A 23115-nucleotide genomic window follows, 5' to 3' on the forward strand; every position below is an offset into this window, starting at 1 on the left:
TTAATGATAGTTGACAGATTCTGGGATACCAATGATTTTGCTTCCTCTGCAGGTTTATTATTATAATGCTCGGACACGTGAATCTGCATGGACCAAACCAGATGGAGTTAAGGTTATTCAGCAGTCAGAACTGACACCTATGCTTGCAGCCCAGGCTCAGGTTCAGGCCCAAGCCCAGGCGCAGGCCCAGGCGCAGGCCCAGGCTCAAGCGCAGGCTCAGGCGCAGGCACAAGCACAAGCTCAAGCGCAGGCGCAGGCCCAGGCCCAGGCCCAGGCTCAGGCCCAGGCCCAGGCCCAGGCCCAGGCGCAGGCACAAGCACAGGCTCAGGCGCAGGCGCAGGCACAGGTGCAGGCGCAAGTACAAGCACAAGCAGTAGGAGCTTCCACCCCTACAACCAGTAGCCCAGCACCTGCAGTGTCCACTTCAACATCATCATCCACCCCATCCTCTACCACTTCTACCACAACAACTGCCTCTTCGGTTTCGCAGACAGTATCAAGTGAGTACCAGCCAGCATGTATTTTCATTTAGGGGTTAGAGAAATGGACAGGTAGGGACTGCATTGCAAAATGATCCTAGTGTTTCAGGTATTATCCTTCATGTTACTTAAAATACATTTTTGACATTAAGCCTTTTGGGTTAAAAAAGAACAGAAATTTCCATTAGTAGAAGAAATTATTTGTCCTGTTGGAATTCACAAAGCTAAACTAGGAAGTGCAGAGTAGCTATCCATCTTGACCAAGTAATAACGCTGGGTGCTGTGGGGTTTGTAACATAAGTAGAAGTCTTGGTTCCTGTCTCACAGGGCTTCCAGTTTTTCTAATTGAGGCAAGAATAATGGATGTGAAACAATTAGAGAGTAGTGTGCACAGCTATACGGTGAAAATAGAAGATGCAGGAATTCAAGAAAAGGGAGAGACAAGTAAGTGGGTGGACTGTGGGTGTTGAGGTTGATCGTGAAGGATGTGCAGTAGGATTTGAGTGGATTTGAAAGTAAAGACCGGTCTTTCAGGTAAGGGGAACATCATAAACAAAGGTCAGGAGATGAGGATAAATGCAGTTTATTGGATTGTTAAGAAGCTCTTCTGAGGTGGGGAGGGGGAGTTATATTGGTTAATAGATTGAGTGAGAGTGAGACCAGGTTACAGAGAGTTTTAAGAACCAGGCAAATGGGTGAGGTGAGCAGGTTCCAGGGTCTAGCATAAGTGTTCTGGAAGATTTTTCTGGTGTTCTTTTTTTTGGGTGAGGGGTAGTATTGAAATAAGGGGAAGTTAGTAGGAACTTTTCAGTAATCTCATTTAGAGGTAGGTAGGTTTTAGAATGGGATATGGGCGGATGAATGAGGAGTGGAGATAGAAGCAGTCAGAAGGGTAAGAGAATTTTCAGGTATAATGTCACAGAGGCCTCAAGGTTAGACTTTTTCTAAAAAGATGAGAGGGATTAATAGATTTTAGGAATGGGGGGAGAGAAGATTTTATTAATTTGTTTGAAACAATTGTCATTAATATGTATACTATTAGCTTTGGGAGATTTCTGTTTATATGTTTTATATATTTTTATGTATCTTTTTAATTTATAGGCTGAGATTGAAGTCCAAAATATTTAAATAATGATTTTATTGATATGATTATTTGTTATGATACTGGTATGAAGATGCATAGTTATCCCTATACGTGATTATAAGTTGGATTATCTTGCTACCTCGATAATAGATGAGAATAAGAAAAGTGCCCTAGCTTCAGGGACTTGGGAATTATTAGTGTATTTTATCCTGAAAGAAATTTGTAAATGAGAGAGATTCAATCATAGTAGATTCAAATTTTATCGCATTTGATTGATAAAAAATTAACTGAGGAAGTAAGGTATACCTAATATGGAGACAATTAAAAAAAAATTTTTTTTTTTGATCTTTATTTATTCTTGAGAGAGAGACAGGATGTGAGCAGGAGAGGAGCATAGAGAGAGGGAGACACAGAATCTGAAGCAGGCTCCAGGCTCTGAGCTGTCAGCACAGAGCCTGACACGGGGTTCGAACTCACAAACTGCGAGATCATGACCTGAGCCGAAGATGGATGCTCAACCGACTGAGCCACCCAGGCGCCCCTGGAGACAGTTTTTTAATGGCTGCACTTGATATTTTTTTAACAGTTTGGGGGAAAATGCACTTAGTAGGGAGATGTAAATAATGCTTTATAAAAGTCTTTTCTTTCTTAGCTAAGGTGAATTCTGATAGAGAAGCGTAACAGTGACCATAGCCAGCTGACTGAGGGGCTTTGCCATTTTAGAGGCTAGTGCTTCTAAAAACCTGTGTGGTAAGGCAGGCAACTGCCAGTTTTTATGGAGTACCTGTTGTGGTAATGGCAGAAAGGGATTAATAAAAGCGTTGCAGTTCTATGTGGAGGCTCTGTGTTGTTTATGCTCTTAGGAAGGAGAAATAGTAGTACTTTGTTTTAAGGAAGGTTGGAGGTGAAATAATTTAACTGTCCTATATTCCATTTCTGTGTTGGAATGGTCTGTCCATATAGGCCCATAGCTGTCTTGCTGTTATGAGCTGTTCTATTCAGAACTCCTTTTTGTCCTTTTTTTGCACTGCGCTTCAGTGATTGGGAGGCCTTTATTCTAAGAACAGAATAGCAAAAGGGTGTTCTTTTTACTGCCTTTAAACATTAATTTTGATGTTCTTTCTGAGTATTCCTGACGTCTGTTTTTATTTCACTTGATTCAGTATCCTGAAGTGTTGTCCTACTACAATCTTAGTATTTCTCCATCTGTTGCACTCGCTTGTCTTTTTTCATTAAGATCTGAGGCTGGATAAGTAGTATATTTTGAGGCCTAGCATTTTACTAGTTATTTTAGCGAAAGGAGTTGGTAGGAATTTTTCTGAGCATTAAGTCCTAGCTACCATTCTCCTAGTTTCTCATTGAATTCTTTCATTGCCTTTATCTCTGTCCTTTCATGACTCATGGCCACTAATCAAATTTAGAAAATCCTGTGTCAGCAGGAGGAATGGGTTGAGTGAATAAATTTTTGCCATCTCCATTGGTGTTCTTTTCTGCTTGAAATTTGATGCTTTTGTAACTCCTGTTCTTTCCTGACTACAGTATTTTTTTTATCTTACCTCTGGTAAGATTACCTCTAGTAATTATATCTAAATATTATTACCATAACATAAAAAAAAAATGTAACTGTATGAACTGCAGTATAGACCTGTGGGTAAATGAAAATAAAAATTAAGAAATTTATATTTTAGCCCCAGTTGAGCATAAACTCATTTTATCCGGTGCAAGTTTGTGAAAAATGCTGATGAAATCCTGCTTCTCAGGGAAGTTGGGAAGAATAACTAGATATATTTTCAGCCATTACAGTAGATTACAAATGCTAAGTGGTATATTTATGGGACTGGGCAAATGTTGCATGTAATTTGTATTTTTCACACTGTTATAAAATTATATTAATATGATACTGTACCCTAAGGCTAGGTCTATGCTAGACCAACAATTCATTCCTGGGCCCCTGAAGATACTTGTTTGGCCCTGCTGTCTATTTAGCCAAGGTGAGTCCCTCATTAACAAGTATGAAATTGCTCACATCTTCCCAGCCTAAGTGAGTTTTTCATTATTAGGAGCTGAAAAAAGATACAGATTTTGTCAGTTGGAGTATTGGGTGGCTTGTATTAAACAGTGCGCTTTCCCTTAGGATAAAATTGGCATACAGATTGGGAATGCACTGTTTTATTTTATTTGATTTGATAAATTCATTCTTAGTCCAGTACAGGTAGTTTGAAATTTTTCTCTACATCAAAAACAAAACAAAACAAAACAAAAACCCATGAAATATTTGTTACCAATGAATTACCAAAAATGAGTTTTGTGTTAGAACTAAATGGGTTATAAAATTACAAAACTGTTTTATAATATTTGAGTACTGTAACTTCTGAAGTATAAAATACATATTTTATTTTTTGGTCACAGTTTGATTTTAAATGTGATAACTAAAGATGAAATGTTTTATTTTTGATACTTAAAAAGAACATATTGGAAATAAATTATCCCAAATTTCACATTCTCCTGGTCTCTCACACTGGAAACCTGAGTTGTTATTATTATTATTATTTTTTTTTTACCTTCTTATTTTGAAATAACTGTAGAGAAACCCAACTTGTTTTTTACTCCATTTGTTCATAGTCAGTCATTAGTCACTGCATATCTTTTTCTCTCTGTTCTTCTTTGTTTGGACAATTCCAGATAGGTTGAAATTGATTTTCCCACCTCTGTTCTTGCTTTCCTTCCTGTTCATCTGCCAGGTTAATTCATCAAATGAACACTGATTAATTCTCTTCCATACAGAAACCTTCATTTTGCCTCCCCTGCACCCCTTTTACATTCATGAAGTCGCACAAATAACACATGAATGCATTCTTCTAAAAAAATTAAACTCTAATGAAGGATATGTAGCAAAATGTGAAAGGCATGCACAGATGTAATGAGTACATACATGTTGGTATGCATTCTTCTAGGTCGTTTCTCTACATTTACATAATTTCTTCCTTTCCCTACCCAGTAAAGTGCAGACTCCTTAGCCTTCTGTCAAAGCCTTCTCCTTTATGCCTCTGGTCTGCTTTCCAGCCATAACTCACTGGTTCTTTTGGTATGCCTATTGTTTTACTAGTTGACTGCTTGCCTTGTATTTTTTAAACAATTCCCTTTTGCTACCTCCTTTTGGCTTTTTACTCACTTTTCCCATCACTTACTTATTTTTTCCTTCCACTCTGTCATTGTCCTTGTTGAAATCCTAATCTTTCAAGGCCTATCATCACACTATATAATTTTTTCTGTACCCTCTCACAGTTAGAAATGGTCTTTGCGTCTTGATTTATACTCCTATACATTTATCGCATTTCACTTTATATTTTAGTTAATTTTTATATTTCATTTAACTATCTTCAAGCTTCTTGAAGACAGAGACCTTTTTACAAATTTCTTGCAGTGCATGGAATGGGCTCTTAAATACTTAACTGAATGAGTGAATGATGAATGAATATAGTGAAATGGTTTATGAAGGAATGATACATATTTTTGTTTTATCTTTTATCAGCACCCACAACACAAGATCAGACCCCAAGTTCTGCTGTTTCAGTTGCCACGCCTACAGTTAGTGTTTCAACTCCTGCTCCTACAGCCACACCTGTGCAAACTGTTCCCCAGCCGCACCCCCAGACGTTACCTCCTGCTGTTCCTCACTCAGTACCTCAGCCAGCAGCAGCAATACCTGCTTTTCCACCAGTCATGGTACCTCCGTTTCGTGTTCCCCTTCCTGGCATGCCAATTCCGCTTCCAGGTAAATCAATGGATGAGAATAGTCCTTCTAGCTATGTTTTCATATTGTCAGTTAGTTTGTTCTCATGTGTCTGTTGCATTTGAAATTTGCCTTGAATCTCACCTGTTTGAAATGTTTTTAAAAGATTCATGGCTAACGGCAATATTTTCTCTTCAGTTTTGGTAAATGTCCTTTTTTTGTTGTTGTTTACATGTCTTAAAATTAGAGCCACATTTGAAGCTACACTCATTTTTGGATAATGGCCTCAATGAATTAAAAATGATCATCTTTTCCTGTAACTATGTTCAAATGCAATTTTTTTTAAAGGATTGAGTCTGTAAAGTTGAGAAATTACAAGTTATTAATAGCTGATACTAAGTGATTTTCTGTACTGTGCCCTGTTCTAAGCACTTTACATGTGATAACTCAGTTTAATTTTTGCAATTATCCTAGGAGGTAGGTACATAGACAGGCTAAATTACTTGCCCTTGATGCATAGCTAATGAGTGATGGTGTTGGGATTTGAGCTGGGTGCTCCAGACCCAAATACCATGCTCCTAATAACTGTTTTACTGGGAGGAAAGTGTTAGTCACCTAACTATAAGAAATTGATCTAAAGCCAGAACTTAACCCTTGTAACAGTTGTGAAGGGAAGTATAACCTGCACCCTGTAAACATTTAAGCAATTCTAGTGAGATTGTGGAGTAGAATTTTCCCTGTAGGGATTAAACAGTGACAGTGTTGGGCATCCTAATTTGAATGCATTTGTTGTTGACAAACACGTTTATCCCTTAATCCATGTCTGTTCTCCTAGTATTACAACTGGAAGCTTTTGACGTAGAGACCTCGTGTTCACAGTTTTTGCTGTGAAGTTTGTGGCAAAGATGAATAGAATGCAGGCCTCTTGTCTCCCGTTTTCACATTCATCCCACTATTATTGCCACTTTATTGTACTAGTTTTTATGTAAGAAGAGGGTTGTACTACGTCTGTTTCTTAGATTTGCACATATTTTAATTATAACCGCTTTTCTAATTGTCTTTTTCCTTGTGCCTGCTTGGAAAAGAGGCAGTCACTTAGATTTTATACCTTAGCAAGAAAGAAAAACCAAAATTCTAAGAGTGGTGTTTTTCTTTTTCCCTATAGGAAAACCTTTTGCACATTGTTAATGTAGTGTCAGATAATGCCCAATATGTGATGTTTTAAGAAACTCATATCACTTGAAAGAAAGTAAGAGGGAAACCAAAACGTTTCCTCATACTAGGGATTACCCTTTTTCTAAATTAAATTTAAGACAAGCTTTTGGGTACCCTTTGGATATACTTTTTGTAGAAAACTAAGTGATACATGGAGAATAGCTTGACATTGGTCATAGCCTCTCACAGTCTTGGTCAGGGAGAGTATTCAGACCAGATACTGGATTCTGAATGATCTCAAGGAGCATGGGGTTGTTAATTCTGTAGAGAGGAGATTGAGAGGTAGCATAGTAATGTTGCTGAAGTAATTGAGAGGCTTGCTAAAAGAACTTTGTTTTGCTTTGAAGTTTCTCAACAGGACCAGTGGGTGAAAGGTGAGAGTAGCAAAAATTCATTTCTATAGAATGTTGAATTTTGTTACAATAAAATCCCTTCACTTATATCTCTGTTTTGATGTCATGGTCTTCTCTGACCCTTACCCCCACTTTAAAGTTTAGAACAGATGGTGGTGACCATTTGAGCAGATGAGGTGGTACCTATGAAGTTTGGCAGTAACAGGCATTTAGTTAATGGCAGCCACTAATGTCATTTTGTAGGTCATTTGGAAGAGACCTTGAGTTAGATAATCTGTAAAATTTTGTCCAGGTTGCCAAAGATTCTTTAAAGAGAGTTAATGTCTTCTAGAAAGTAATCATAATATTTGTTTATATAGTAAGTCATCTTTGATACTGATGTTCATTTCTCATTCTCCCTTTTTTTAAAAGATTTTATTTTTATTTTTAAGTAATCTCTACACCCAATGTGAGATTTGAACTCACACCCCAAGATCAAGAGTCGTACGCTGTACTGACAGAGCCAGCCAGGTGCCTCTCCTATTCCCTTTTAATTCGGTTCTCCAAGGTGCTTTAGTGAAAAAGAAAGAAAGGGAATACTTGTTTTTTTTTTCCTTCCCAAATCTTTCATATATGATGGGATTGATCTCTTTTTCTATCATTTTTTTTCTTTTTATCAATTTGGCAGTAAGGTGACAGGAAAGATTTAGATATAATTTATCTTGGAGTTTTAAGTTCTATCTGTAATAGCAGTGTATGGCTCTACTGAGAATGATTAAGGAAGGGATCATCAAACAAGATAAAGGAAAGGAGTGGAAGAATTGTAGGTGAAGTACAGGAATAAGATTTGGAATTGGGGATAGTAAATTGGATTAGAATTCTAGCACGTCTTCTAAGACTATAAAATCTTAATTTGGAATTTAAGAAACTTACTGTCAGTGACATCAGAACTATTCAAAATGCTAAATGGAATATTCTAATTTCCTAGTAGAACACAGTTTGAGGATAAAGTTACAGGAAAATTGAACAGATGTTCCCTTGAAATAGAAGGTTAAACATTTAGATATGTGGTAATTTTGTGACTCTTTTGTATGTAATCACCCTCAAAGAAAACGTGAAGTTTATCTTATGTTTTTAGCATGAGAAGAAACATAATATGACCTTTCAGTATGGTTTATGTGTTGTTAGTCAAATACAGGAGTTTTGTGTTGGCCCAATTTCTGTTTAACAATGGCGGTTAGGCCTAAATATGAATAGATTTGGTTTTCTTCTGTTTAAGTTGAATAGTTAAAATTACTTTTTGGGGGATGGTTTTGGAGAACATTTTTTGAGAATAAAGTTCATATAGTGTAAGAATTAAATTTCCAGTGCTTGCTTAATAGTTTCAGTGGTCCTGCAGATGGCAGTATTTATACTAATTTAAACTTAATATGTGCTGTAACTTCCTTAACCAAATGAATTTTTCCATTGCTTTCTTACAACATCAGGGAAGATGAAATTATACATATAACTTAACTCAGCATGCTTTTATGATCCAGTGCTTTTGTTTTCATTTCAGAGTTAATAGAAAGTTTAGCTTTAATATTCTTTATTTAAAATAGTAATTAAGAAATTAAAGACATTTTTCGAAAATTGGCAGTATTTTTGTGTGTGTGTGCGTGAACTTAGGTACATTATTTACAAACCCAGGGGTTTAATTTCAATTTTCACCTCTAAGTTAAGAGAAATTTCTTTTCCTGTACTTTAGTGGGGCAAATAGTATATTATTTTGAATTTTTATTGGTACCAAACTAGGTTCAGTTTTTTCAGCCAAAACAAATAGAAATTATAATTCAATCCCTGAACTCCCTTTCCTCCTGCCTTTTGCCTTTTCTTTTAAAAAAATTTTTAAATTCACACTTCATTTTGGATTTCTTCAATTAATCAGTCTTAGTTTTCCAGCTTTCCCTTTCATTCCCTTTTTATCACCATTGTAATGCATCATCATGAGTCTTCATTCTTCTAAGAACTGTACGTAATTTCCATTCTTTAATACAAGTGCTACTCCTTTAGTTGGCTTAAATAATAGAGGTTTCTGAAGCAATCAGCCCATGTAGTCATTAATGATACTGAAGGGGCTCTCTTTATGTTTACAGTTAGCCTCCTTCAACATTGTTTCAAGCCTGTGAGTTCCCCAGAGCAGGCAGTAAACATGGATATTTTGTCATTAGCTGAATGCTATCCTTCTCTTCATCTGTGCCCATTTATTTAAAATGTTATTTGCAGTGGAATATTTGAATCCATCTCATACCTTACTGTCTTCCTTTCTCTCGCACCCCTCTTTGTCCTATCTTACTCTTGTTCTACTTCTGCATGGTTACGCTCCGTGCCTCAGCTTCTGCATGTAGTTCCCACTTAGCACAGAGAAAGTGTCTTGTCAGTGTCATGCTGCATCTGCCATTCACTGGTATCTAAGCAACAGCAGCATGGGTTTGATGTCCTGTGGGGGAATGTCCCACGTGAGAACTTGTTACGTCTGTATAATGAAGGGGCTTCCTTCATTGAATTTAAACTCTTGAGACTCCTTCAAATATTGTCAGAGCTGGTTTGATAAAAAGGTAATTGATGCTATAATTTAGAATTAGTTATCCTTAGATTTGGCACTACTTCCCACAAAATGTCACACACAAAGAAATTTTACTCCCTTCTTGGTCTTTTTCATTGGAAATAGCATCCTAAATTGTAGTGGTCAATTATTTCCCTGAATCCCAGTGGTAGCCGACATACCATGGCAGCTTTCCAACGTATGCTTGCTTATCCATTTTACAGGTGTAGCAATGATGCAAATAGTCAGCTGCCCGTATGTAAAGACAGTCGCTACCACCAAGACCGGTAATTTTTAAAACCATCTTAGTTTGTTTTGTCTGTAAGTTGGCATGGTAGTGAATGTTGTTGTTTATCCTTTTTATTTATTTACTTTTGCCCAAGTGAGTGGATTTTTTTATATTTTTCTTTTTAATGAGCAGTATAAATGCAGTTGTCATATTTGGCCAACACTTAATTTTCCCGATTGCCTGTAGTATTAGCTTCTTTGGTTCACAAAAGCAAATAAGGTCAGATCACTTTATATCTTAATTTTTGTAATAAGTGTAAACAACTTCATTCTCATACTCATAACATTTAATTTTGTTATTTTGATCTGTGTTTTTAAGTTAAATATAAAAAAATCATTTCCATGTGTAAAGTGATGTGATTATGCTTGCATGCTAGTGAGTATATGTGTGTGAATATTTGTGTGTGTAGTTTAAATTTACAGTGTAAAGTTATTGAAGATAGCTGCCTGAAACTTAAATCCTAGAAGAGGCTTTGAGGGTTTTTGTTCAATTTGGATTCATATATCCTTAATTATTTGTATAATATCAGCTTGTTTAGCTGTATTGTAAAAGAATATTAACCTTGGCTTATCTTTTAAAAAAATAGAAGAAATGACCTTTTTTAAGGAAAAGACTAAACTGACAAAACACTTAAAAAGGACATTGGACTTAATCACTTATCTGTTGAAGTAGATTTGATAATGAACTCAGTCTTTTACTTTAAAACTGAGAATTTTATTCGTACCCTTCTAGGTACCTTAGAACTAGGAAATAATTTTGCTTCAGGAAATATGCTCAGGAGATATGCTTGTTACCTTGATTTCATTACAATTTGAGAAATCCTTTATAAAAATACATTTCTAGTCACATGTAGAGAATGTGTCATGATTTTTATAGTTTATGGTTAAGACTTCATCTTAAATGTGACCCGAATTTTTGACTGTTTAAGTTACTTCTTGAGTTGATTTTCTGAATCTAACTGAATTTAGACTTTAGAACTGAACAGGGAAATAGCATTAAGTGATTCACGTTTTATATGATTTGTTTTTGTTCCAGCTTGCTCATTCATTTATTAATATTTAATAGAAAGATTTAGCTCGTATCTTAGAGTTTTATTTTGCATTGCAGTTTGATGCTTGGCCCTAACTGCTGCTGCTTCTTCTTTTAGGTGTATTGCCAGGAATGGCCCCTCCTATCGTACCTATGATCCATCCCCAGGTTGCTATTGCGGCTTCACCTGCTACCTTAGCTGGAGCAACAGCAGTTTCTGAGTGGACTGAATATAAAACAGCCGATGGAAAGACATACTATTATAATAATAGAACATTAGAATCAACCTGGGAAAAACCCCAAGAACTAAAGGAAAAAGGTATAGTTTTCATGACTTGTTGAGACGTAGTAAAAACTGGGATGCTATTAATAGAGTGCTGTTTGAAATTCTGAGTTACTTCCTTTTTAGCACATTTGCAGGATTTGCTAATTCTGTAGTTGTTGGATTCTTTATTTTTACCGAATTCATAAGCATGTATTTATTTAAAAAGCCAGTTCCACTTCCATGTTTGTGATTTTTCCGTCCATCTTAAATTATACATACATACACACACATAGATTTTTTTTTTTCTGTTGTCAGGAATTACATAATTATTCTGTTGTGTAATTACTGACATTGGTAGTATATTGAAATATGTATATTGTATGTGTCCTGAAGAAAACAGGAGGCCCTTGAAGTCTTGGATGAAGAAGACTCAAAATTTTCTTACCACCAGTTCCTGTTTCTAAGTATCTTAGTATCTCATCCCTTTCAACAGAGTGCCTCATTGCTACAAATGATACGTGAATGACTTGAAAGACTTCATATCTCTCTGAAATGAGTGGTTCTTTTTGAGTGACAGTTTTCTCATGGTATAGTGAGGAGTTTGAAGTTTACCAGTGCTTTAGGTTGAAATTGATGATGATACAGAGAAGAACATTTCATCTTTGTGGTTAATAACTTCTAGTTCTGAATATGCTTCTTTCTTTAATTTTTTTTCACATTTTATATTTATTTTTGAGAGAGAGAGAGAGAGAGAGACAAGAACACAAGTGGGGGAGGGGCAGAGAGAGGGAGACACAGAATCCGAAGCAGGCTCCAGGCTCTGAGCTGTCAGCACAGAGCCCGATGTGGGGCTCGAACCCACAAATCGTGAGATCATGACCTGAGACGAAGTCAGTTGCTTAACCGACTGGGCCACCCAGGTGCCCCTAGTTCTGAATATCTTACCTGCTTAGTCTCTGAAAGTTCTTGGAAAGTTACACCAAAAACCAACAAGTGACATTGTCTTAACTTTGTAATAGAAAAATTAGAGGAGAAGATTAAAGAGCCAATTAAAGAACCTTCTGAAGAACCTCTGCCAATGGAGACGGAGGAGGAAGACCCTAAGGAAGAGCCAATAAAGGAGATAAAGGAGGTAAAGGGCCACGACCCGTTAACCTGGGAGCCAGAATTAATTGTTGGGTACAATTTACTTGTAATTTGAAAACGTATCTGATACAGTTTCACTTAATTGTTATAATCTTATTTCTGAAATTTTAGGGTTCTTTGAAGTTTGTCATATAGTTTTTCCTTTGAAAATTGTGTTAAATTACTTCTTATAATAAACCACGGCGCCTAGAAAGAAAGGGCCTTGGACCATAGCATGGACCCAGTCTCTAGCCTCCTGATTATTTATAGACTGGTACATGGTAAAATTATAAGTACAGTTTTACATTTGGGGAACGTTATATTTTATCTGTCTTCTGGCATGGAATGATCTCTATACAGTATTGAAAGAGCTCTGCTTTTTCAAAGCTTCCTATATTCGGTCAGGGACCAGAGGTAGTCATGTTTATTAGTAAGGAAGTTAGCAGAAGAAAGACATAACCTTAAATGAAGAGGTCTTCTCTAATTTTCTATACTATGTTCTCCATTTCTGCTCCTAAGCAGATGGTCAGTGAGTTTGTAAGATAGAACCATCTGCTGTTGCTGGCATCTGCTGTTGTAGAATGCGCTCTGTCTAGGGAGCAAGGAGTTAGAACTTTCTTAGAAATTCTTACTCAGAGTCTGTACTCCATGTGCTACTAACCAATCTTGTGTTGGTTGCACTTTGAGGTGTTTGCAGTGTTACTTGTATTGTGTAGTAATTCAGTATAGTTTTGTGATACTAAATAAATGGGAGTAACATCATTTCCTATAGGAGCCCAAAGAAGAGGAGATGACCGAAGAAGAAAAGGCTGCCCAGAAGGCAAAGCCAGTAGCTACTACCCCTATTCCTGGTACTCCGTGGTATGTACTTGGCTTACTTTAGTAAGTTACTTTATTTAATTATTTTTTCTTTCTTTCTTTTTTTTTTATTAATTAAAAAAAAAGTTTTTTTTTAACGTTTATTTATTATTGAGAGAGAGAGAGAGAGACAGAGCATGAGCAGGGGAGCGGCAGAGAGAGGGGGAGACACAGAATCCAAAGCAGGCTCCAGGCTCCGAGCTGTCAGCACAGAGTCCGACCCGGGGCTCAGACTCACAAACTGTGAGATCATGACCTGAGCAGAAGTCGGTCGCTTAACCAACTAAGTCACCCAGGCACCCCATTTAATTATTTTTTTCTTAATTACCATATTTGATTGTTACATACTTTATCATCTAGAAAGAAAAGATGCTTTAAAAAACAAACATGTCAAGTAGATGTTTTTATCTAATGAATATTTTGGTGTTCAAACCTAAAACTCATTGGCTACATTGTCTTCCTCCTTTCATGGTACTGTTCATTAATGTTTATCATACATAGTTACAGACTTGAGCCACTGTGAGATTCTGAATCTACTTTTTATTGTTTAAAATACTTGTAAATTGATTTTGTGTGTATACCCACATACATGATTATATTTACAGAACTGTATAAAGTTGACTTGTAATTGAAGAGTTGAATGGTAGACTTTTTCTTTCCTTCTTTTGTTTGGTTTGCCCTTCTTCTACCTGCATCAATGCTCTCTCCTGTTCCTGCTCTAGCCTATGTAATCCATATACAGTCCACATGTTGTAGTGAATTGTTTCTTAAGTCTTGTAATCTATAGGTTCCCCTCCATTGTATCTTCATTGCTTTTTCTTTCTCATTTTTGTCATTTAAAAGATAAATATATTTGTTATATGGAGACTCACAGTCTGGATTTTATTGTTGCATCCCGATGGTACTCTTTGAGTCTTCTGTTGCTGATTTTCCTGCAAACTATCAAGTAGATACAGAAGAAACGATCAGATTCAGATTTGATCTTTTTGGCAAGAATAGTTCATAAGGGGATGTTTGGCAGTGTCTGGGGATGTTTTTTGGTTGTCATGACTTGGGAGGTGTTAATAGTGTATAGCATCTAGTCGTTAGAGGGCAGGGATGTGATACTCCTAAATGTCCTACCATGTGCAGGACAGCTCCCTACAAGAGTTAATTATTTGGCCCCAAATGTCAATAGTGCTGAAGTTTTCAGAATAATGAGTTGGTTTGAGTATTGTAAATTCATACATTTAAATATATATATATATTTTTAAAGGTTATTTTGAGAGAGAGAGCGTGTGCTTGGGAGGGGCAGAGAGGGAGAGAGAGAGAGAATCACAAACAGGCTCTGCATTGTCAGTGCAGAGCCCGATGTGGGGCTTGATCTCATGAGCTGTGAGATCATGACCCAAGCTGAAACCAAGAGTCAGATACTTAACCGACTGAGCCACCCAGGCGCCCCTCAATATATTTTATATGCTTCTATCCATTACAATTAATATCCTTATTGAAGTTCAGTTGTTTCATCTTTGGCTGGGTGAAACCTCTTAAGGTTGACTCCAGGGTTTTTTGTTACAACCCTGTTTTTGATACGTTCCTTACTTTGTGTTTGGCAAAGATGTTCCTGGCTTTCCTCATGTATTTCCTGTCTCAGACCTAGATTCGGCCATTTTGCTGTGGAGCCTGGTTTCCTTTTGTGGGAAGTGGCATTTATAGGATCTAGGGATAGGTGTTATTACTGAATAAGTCATTATTAAGTCTCTTTGGGAGACACAGACTGAACATGCACACATTTAAAGATACATCATTAGTTCATATCATTACTTGCAGTTCAGGTTTAGTACAAGATTTTTACTGAATCTCATCATCTGTTTTAATTCAGTATCCCCTTTTCTGCTGAAGATCCTGTTTCTGAGTAATAGTGACATATTTACTTCTTTTCTTTTTGTTGTTTTGTTTGTTTTGAATATTTATGTATTTTGAAAGAGAGAGGGAGCTTGTGGGCCTCAGTGAGCGGGGAAGGGGCAGGGAAAGGAGGAGAGAAAGAATCCCAAGCAGGCTCCGTGCTGTCCAGCCAGAGCCCAGCATGGGGCTTGATCTCAGGATCCCTAAGATCATGACCTGAGCTGAAATCAAGAGTCAGATGCTTAACTGACTCAGCCACCCAGGTGCCCCTCATTTGCTTTGCTCACACAACAGGTCACACAATAACAGTACTGACACTGTCATTAACAGTGCGATACTGAAGATCGTTCAGGCTTTTTTTTCTCCCCGTTATTTTTATGTTCAGGATACGTCCCTCCAGGGATGTGTAGTCAAATTACTGTGTTTTAAAGGCATTTGGAATAATTGTTTTCTGTATATTTCACTTTACCAATGTGATACACACCCTCATTTTTAAAAATAATTATGCAAAATATCTGCCATGGATCCATAATCAAAGTTATGGAAAGAGTCTATTCAACGAATATATTCCTAGGTTGTGGTTTCTGAGTTTGAGTATTGTACATGAAAAGCTAACCAACTGCAAACCGCACCAGGCTGAAGCTTTGTGGGCCTCATCAGTTTTCAAGTTTGGGTTTCTCTCCAGATGAGTGAAATTGTCTTTTGGAGTTTGTTTCATTATTGCTTCTTTTTACCTGTTTTTTTCCTTTTCTGGAACATGTTATCTGCATGTCAGGTCTCTTGTATTTATTATCCTCTAAACCTCTTTTTCTCTGTTTTATATTTATAGTTTTTGTGTCCTGCTTTGAGTTATTTTCTCGTCAGTCTCATATATTAGAAAAGAATATGTGAATCTGTAAAAACATACAATATGAACGAATTACAGGAAGTAAAAAATTACAGAATTCAACCTTCACCAAGCCTTCTCATTAATAAAAAATTGATTTCATACAATTTCTGGACCCTTTGCTATGTTGTTTGTATACATGTGTATAGAGTTTTATGTGTGGTGTGCATGCATATTATAGTGTCTTAAAAACAATATATTTTCCATGTTTTTTTTTTACTAAATATGTCCCAGAAATTTTGCTGTTTTTGTACAAATATATTTGTGATAGCATAATTTTCCATAAATGTATAATTTTTTTTATAAATGGGTGATTAGTTTGTCTTCCCTCCCCAACCCCTCCAGCATTACAAAAATTGACATTCAGGATATCCTTACACATATCTCTTTGTGAACACTTGCAAGTATTTCTGTTGGGATTGATTTCTAGAAGTGAAGTTGCTGAATCAAGTGATACTCCTCTTTAATAGTTTGGTAGATACTGCTAAGTTGACCTCAGAAAGGTTTTTTGGGGGGACAGGCTGGACTGTGCCAGTTAATATTCCCTGCAATAGCCTACCAGTGTTCTCTCCCTCACACCAGTGTAGGGATAGTCTATTTAAATCTTTGGTAACCTTTTAAGAAAAGGAGTCCTATTGGATGTTTCCAGAATACATGGTGTAATTGAGTTTATTTCATGTTCATTGGCTGTCGATAGCTTCTTCACAGTTTTCCTCATCTTTTTTGTGGATTTGTCTTTTTCTTAATGATAGGAGAGAGCTTATTATGTATGCTCTTAACGCCTTTAACTTTTACATACATTACAGCTTCTCCCTATTCATTTTTGTTTTGCTGTCATACATAAATTTTATATTTTGATGAAATCAAATTTATTGATCTTCTGTTTACAGCTTCTAGGTCTTTCTTAGGAAGTCCACCTCCCCATATGCAGCTATGTGTTCCTAGTGCTTTTATAGTCTATCTGAATACATGAAGGATACCTGCTTGTCCAGATGATTTTCCAAGTTTTGTCAGTGAAAGAATGTATTGTCAGTAGAACTTTAATTCCTTAATTAATTTTTTTCTATTTCTTATAAAATGGGTAAGTGCTAACTTTAAGCAAAACAAATTACTCACGGGGTGCCTGGCTGGCTCAGTTGGTCTGTGATCTTAGGTTGTAAGTTCAAGCCCCAAGCTGGGTCTAGAGAACACTTAAAAATTTTTAAATCTTAAAAAAAGAAAAAACAAATTACTCAGCTGAGCAGAGTATGCCACTTCATTTGGATAATCAAATTTATCTATCTCTTGGTATCTTCAGATGTTGCTCTTCGAAGAACTGTTTTTTAGTGTTAAGCTAAATGTAAAACATGAAGTTTCATATTTCCCTTACTTATGTTGGGATTTCACAGCATTAGTTTTTTTCTTTTAAAGTAAGAGAGGTCAAATTTAGTATTTTGTATTCCTTAGGATCAGTAAATTTTAGCTTCTGGTTCTAAGAGAATTTTTAATGTTTCAACAAAAGTTTTTAAAGGTCATGGACTAACTGTAATTTTTTCCATTGCTTACTAAGATTGCATCATACAGATTTAACTTGCAGTTATTTTTACAGTGTCCCTCAAAGTGCAGAGTGAGGGCTGCCTGTATTTGCCATGCTTTATCTGTGTTGTAGTGCATGTTGTGTTTTAACTTAGGAAAATTTATCTTTTAATTTTTACTCTCTTCTGCATATACTGAGAGTGGCACAGGTCTACTAATTAATTAGCTTGCTGTTGTGTTTCTGTAAGTTTTTTGTTGTTGCTGTTTCCAGAGCTTTTTTTACGGTGGGATTTTATTATGAAGAAGTTGAAACAGAGAGAAACATTGAATGTTTCTAGAACAGCGAGCACCAAATATTGACCACCTAACTTTTACAGCTAACATTTTATCGTATCTGCTTCATCCCTCAATGCATCTCCAACCATTCTTATTTTTTTCATGGGTTAAAAGTTGCAGATAGTAGTATACTTCACCCTTAAACATTTTATCTTTCATATTATTAGCACAGGGCAGTTTTTTGACACAATTCTTTGTCCATTATTTCCCCTGTTAATTCTGAAACGTCACTGCACATTTACCGCTAGTACTGTTGGAGCTATGTTGGAGCTATATTGGTATACTTTGGTATTTTGAAACCAACATCAATTAGTAAAATAGAATCTCTGTCTTAAAGTAGTTACTACTGTTTATATCAGTTAAATAGTGTTTTAGAAACTGGCATAGAAAATGTAGGATAGGTTTTTTTCCCAGTAAAGTTAAACATCTAACAAGATGGCTTAAGTATCTCAGGATTATTCTTTAAAAAAAAATATTTTTTAAAGATTTTATTTTTAAATAATCTCTACACCCATCACAGGACCTGAACTCACAACCCTGAGAATCAGGAGTCACAAACTCCCCCTACAGAGCCAGCCAGGTGCCCCTTTCAGGATTAGTCTAATGGAACATAATAACACTTATCTTCCCCTATGCTTTTAAAATTAATTGTAAAGAGAGATCAGAAGTAGAAGCATTTTGTATTCCCTAGGATCAGTGAGCCTTGCTTTTTTTGTTAGATTCCATGACAAAACGTACCTAGTCCATTTCCACAAAAGATTTTGGTTTGGTAGTACATTACACATTTTGTCAGTTTTTTAAAAAAGATTTTATTTTTAAGTAATCTCTTTACACAACATGGGGCTCAAACTTAAACCCCAAAATCAAAAGTTAACATTTCTCATTTTTATGTGTGTTAAGTACAATCGTCGAAGTACAATGAGCTGAAATAGTTCAAGTTCATTCCCACAATCAAAATAAACATTTCTAGTAATCCCGAAAGTTTCCTTGTATCCCTTTGTAGTCCATCCCTCCCTCTAATCCCATCCTTAAGTGTCCCTCTGCTTTCTGTTATTTTAGATTACTTTGTATTTTATAGAATATCGTGTCGAGAATCCTGTAGCATACACTTTTTTTGTCTAGCTATTTCTTAAAAATATAACTATATTGAGATAAATCACATCCCTCATTTAAAGTGCACAAGTCATTGATTTTAAATATATTCACAGAATTGTGCATCCATCACCATATTCAATTTTAGAACATTTTCATTATTCCCCCCCCCCCCCAAAATAATCCCCATGCTCATTAATAGTCAGCTGAAGATGAAGTCTCGTATTTTTTATTCATCTGGGAATATCTTTTCTTGCCCTTGTTCCCAAAGGATGTTTATGTTGTATAGGGAATTCTGGGTTGGCAGTGTTTTTTCCCTCCACCCCAGCACTTTAAGGATGTTGTTTTACTGTATTCTTGTCTCTAGGATATCTGGTAAGAAATCCACGGTCATTGGACTTGTTCCCCTGTTTGTAGTGTGCCATAGTTTTTCTTAGCTACTAGCAACTAGCAAGGATTTTTTTTTATTTTTGATTTTCACCAGGTTGATTATGTTGTTTCTAAGTATGGTTTTCATGAAGTTTATCCTGCTTGGGGTTTGCTGAACTTCTTTAATATTTGTATCTTTTACCAAATTTGGACTTTTTTTTTGGGTGGGGGGCCATTGTGTCTTCAAAATTTTTTTCTGCCCTAATATCCTTTCCTCCTGGGATCCCAGTGACGTTTACATAAGGCATTTTGACATAGTCACTTTAGTACCTGAATCTCTGTTGATTCTTTTTACTGCCTTTGTTCTTCTGGTGGGATAATTACTGATCTACTTTCTAGTTCACTGATTTCCTCTCATCTCTATGCTAGAGAAGTTGAATTTCAATTGTGTATTTTTCTTTTTTTCGTTTTCGTTTTATTTTAATTCCAGTATAGTTAGCCTGCAGTGTTCTATTAGTTTCAGGTGTACAAAGTAGAGGCTTCAGCACTCGTATACCACACCAGTGCTCATCACAGGTGCACTCCTTTATCTCTATCTCCTGTTTCACCCTTCTCCCCACCCACCGTGTCCCTGGTAACGAGCAGTTTGTTCTCTGTGGTATAAGACTAAGTTTCTTGGCTTGTCTTTTTCCTTTGCTTCATTTCTGTATTTTCTATCTCTATAATTTTTGGGTTTTTTTTTTTTTTTTTTTTTTTTTTTTTTTACAGTTTCTATTTCAGTAATGAGAACCATGTTTTCATTCAGGTTTTTTCTTCATCTCGTGAACTCCAGTTATAATTGCTTCTTGAAAGTCTTTGATTATTTCAGCAATAGAGGTTTTGTCTGATAATTTCAACATCTGGATTAACTTGGCTTGGCAGCTGTTGATGAAGTTTTAATTATCTGACCATAGAGACCTGGTTTCTACTGGAAGTTTTGCTGTCTTTGCCACTCTGACCATGCTACTGTGTGACTCGGGGCTCTCGGGGCAGAGATTTCAGGGAGGAAAAGTGGGAAATTTACACCCTTGCAGTTGCTGCTGTAAACATTGACTCTCTTCCAAACTTAAATATTTATTTTTTAAAAACTGTACAGAGCCCTTATGTTCTTATTTTTTCTATTTTGTCTGAATTTCTTGTTATAATAGGAACAGTGAACTGTAGTGGGCTATGGTGTCATAGTGCAGTCAGTACTTTCTTATTTTTTGTATTAGATATAATGAGATATTAAAGATTTCATAGCAGGTTGCATTTGAGAATGTAAAATTCTGATTTGGTAAGAAATATATAGAAGAACTATGTAATAGATACTGTGCTGTGGTCTGTTCTTTAGCTTTAGAACTGCTTGATAGCATTCTTGTTTGTTGCCATTGAACTCATCTTTTGTGGTAGGTAAAAATGCAGCACTCTCAGATTGAGTGAACCAGACCAAGTTACTAATTATATGAATTACTTTGCTTTTCCTGGTTTTATCCACTAATGTGTTGAGCTGCTGTTCTTAACCTTTGCCAGTCAGCTCTCTCCTTTAAAAGTCATGTTTGGCTAACTCCTGCTGTCTGGAGGTGTCCCCACCACCACCACCACCTCTCCTTTAGCAGGATGACAGTAAGAGACCTATCTGTCAAATATGTTCCATAACCTGAGAAACTGATATTTGAATCAATTCGTAGGTGTGTTGTTTGGACTGGTGATGAGCGGGTCTTCTTTTATAATCCTACCACCCGTCTCTCTATGTGGGACCGACCTGATGATCTGATTGGAAGGGCGGATGTTGACAAAATTATTCAGGAGCCACCTCATAAAAAAGGAATGGAAGAAGTAAAGAAACTAAGTAAGTTTTCAATTAGGAATTTGTCCTCTAATTTTAACATTCTTTTAATATTTTTATAGAAAATATGAAGCCATTTAGGAAAGCTTGCTGTTTTCAAGGAGTATAACAAATTTGAGAAATGGGAAATAGTCCACGATGCTAGTTTGAGTTCAATAACAGAGTTATTAAAAAAAAAAATAGAGAATTTGGACAGTTTTTTTTTTGTAAGATATTTATATGTGTGTTTTTTTATTGCCTCATCAAGATTTTTAGTCCAAGATAATGTTGGCTTTGCTAAGGTTTGCTATTTGCTTATTAATAATACTAAAACATTTCTCAGTGTTCTTTTAGCACCTTTTATAACTAGTAATATTTTTTGAAATAAAATTGTACAGAGTATTTTTAAAATACTGGTTATTAAACTTTTGTAAAGTACAAAATTTGGTAAACTATGAAAGCTTAGTCTTTTGTTTATTTGTTTACTTATTTGGAGAGAGAGCAAGCGAACAGGGTCAGGGTAGAGGTAGAGGGAGAGAAAATCTTAAGCAGGTCGACGTGGTGCTCCATATTGGCCAAGAGATCAGGACTGAGCTGAGATCAAGAGTCAGACGCTTAACTGACTTAAACCACCCAGGCACCCCAAAGCTTAGTCTTTTAAAGTAATTGAAACTTAGGGAAGGCAAGCCTTATTTCTGACAATATAAAGACAAACCTTTTTAAGAGATTATCTTTTAAGGTACCTCATGTTCAGGCAGCATTTCAATGTATATAATGAACACCAATATTTATACATAATTTTGATTGCATATTTTTTGGTAATTTGCCTTCATTTTGAGAGGATTGTTTTTATAGAGCCCCCCTTCATCAAATGTAGAAGCATAAATGAATCACTAATACTTCCAATGAAATAAATTCTCATCCATGTCATTTATAATAATTGAGAAATCTTCATGGATTGTGTATATTTGGTGCTACATTTTTTGCTTAGGAGTCACTTTCAAATCAGTGAAACTTTCCCTGTCTGTTGCTAGAGACAATAGGCATTAGTTTTTCCCATGTATCATGAATAAACATTTCAAAGTGAATTAGAAATTTAAAGGGAAGATTAATTTAAGAAGTATAGAATTGTGTTTTGTTTAATGTTTTATAGAGGAGAGAATATTATGGGATGGATACGTTATGGAAACGGTGACTTTTTAAAAGAAAAGATTGTGTAATATGTGCATGTAACTTCATAATAATAACTGATACGTTTTTGCCAGGGCACCCGACCCCGACAATGCTGTCCATCCAAAAATGGCAATTCTCTATGAGTGCAAGTGAGTGAACTATAAATTGTACCTACTTTTTCATACTATTAAAGCAAGTGTTCTGGTAGTGGGTAGCAGAAGGATGAGTACTTAAGTATTTCAATTGTTGCTTGCTTATTTTTATATTCTGACAAGGTTTAATTAAATTTGATCTTACAGTTAAAGAAGAACAGGAATTAATGGAAGAACTTAATGAAGATGAACCTGTTAAAGCCAAAAAACGGAAGTAAGTAATACTTATAGTTTATGTAATTCAGGCAGATTATAGCTATTAAGTAAGTCACAGTCAGTTTGTGGATGTGACAACTAATATGTATGTTGTTAGGAGACCGAAGTCATGATTGCTCTCTAAGGCCTGATATTAGAAAGCTTTGCTTTAGTGTAGAAATGGTGTCCTTACTGTTGCTAGATTTGCAGAATATTTGATTATTTAAGTGTATTTTATGAAGCCAAGTGACATTTTAAGAATTAGTTGATAAATTATTTTCAGATATTCATTAAGCTGGAATTTTATAAAAATGAACTTCCTCCTTTAGTGTAGACCCTAACAGACACCATTTCAGAAAGTTCATAGTTATAGATACACAGACTTCCCTCTTTTTTTTTATATACTTGTTACCTAGCTCTTCCTTGAGTCTGTGGTTATTAATACCTGGTGTAGAGGGAACCTGTGAGCTTAGAACGAGCTTTGAGAGAAAGAGACTGCCATAAGTGGGAGCATTAGATTGGCCAGTGCTCTGTAGTTGGGTGAAATAGGAATGTTACTAATTAAGGGGGATCATCGGTGGGGGGTAGATGGTATTTGGCTGTGGCGGGAGAGGGGGGAGGAATGGGACCATTATTTAGCAGCAAAACGGAAAGTTTGAAGACATTATTAGGAA

The 23115-nt window shown here is 36.0% G+C and overlaps 1 protein-coding gene across 8 annotated transcripts in view; it reads left to right on the forward strand.

Moving 5' to 3' along the window:
- Positions 1-23115, forward strand: part of TCERG1 (transcription elongation regulator 1) — a 60970-nt gene that overhangs the window by 10501 nt on the left and 27354 nt on the right. For 3 of the 8 annotated variants that reach the window (XR_006715833.1, XM_045492761.1, XM_045492771.1), the window contains exons 4-12: positions 53-500; positions 5096-5338; positions 9652-9714; positions 10864-11064; positions 12030-12142; positions 12908-12996; positions 20785-20945; positions 22187-22243; positions 22394-22460. Coding sequence is in view for 7 of the 8 variants with exons in the window: in XM_045492761.1 (XP_045348717.1) it covers positions 53-500; positions 5096-5338; positions 9652-9714; positions 10864-11064; positions 12030-12142; positions 12908-12996; positions 20785-20945; positions 22187-22243; positions 22394-22460 (1442 nt within the window). In the remaining variant the exon portion in view is untranslated. The remainder of the gene's footprint in view (positions 1-52; positions 501-5095; positions 5339-9651; positions 9715-10863; positions 11065-12029; positions 12143-12907; positions 12997-20784; positions 20946-22186; positions 22244-22393; positions 22461-23115) is intronic. The other 5 variants (XM_045492782.1, XM_045492802.1, XM_045492809.1 and 2 more) reach the window with 3 other exon arrangements.

Source organism: Leopardus geoffroyi, chromosome A1 (genome assembly GCF_018350155.1).
Source record: "Leopardus geoffroyi isolate Oge1 chromosome A1, O.geoffroyi_Oge1_pat1.0, whole genome shotgun sequence".
In the NCBI taxonomy this organism is placed as follows: Eukaryota; Metazoa; Chordata; class Mammalia; order Carnivora; family Felidae; genus Leopardus; species Leopardus geoffroyi.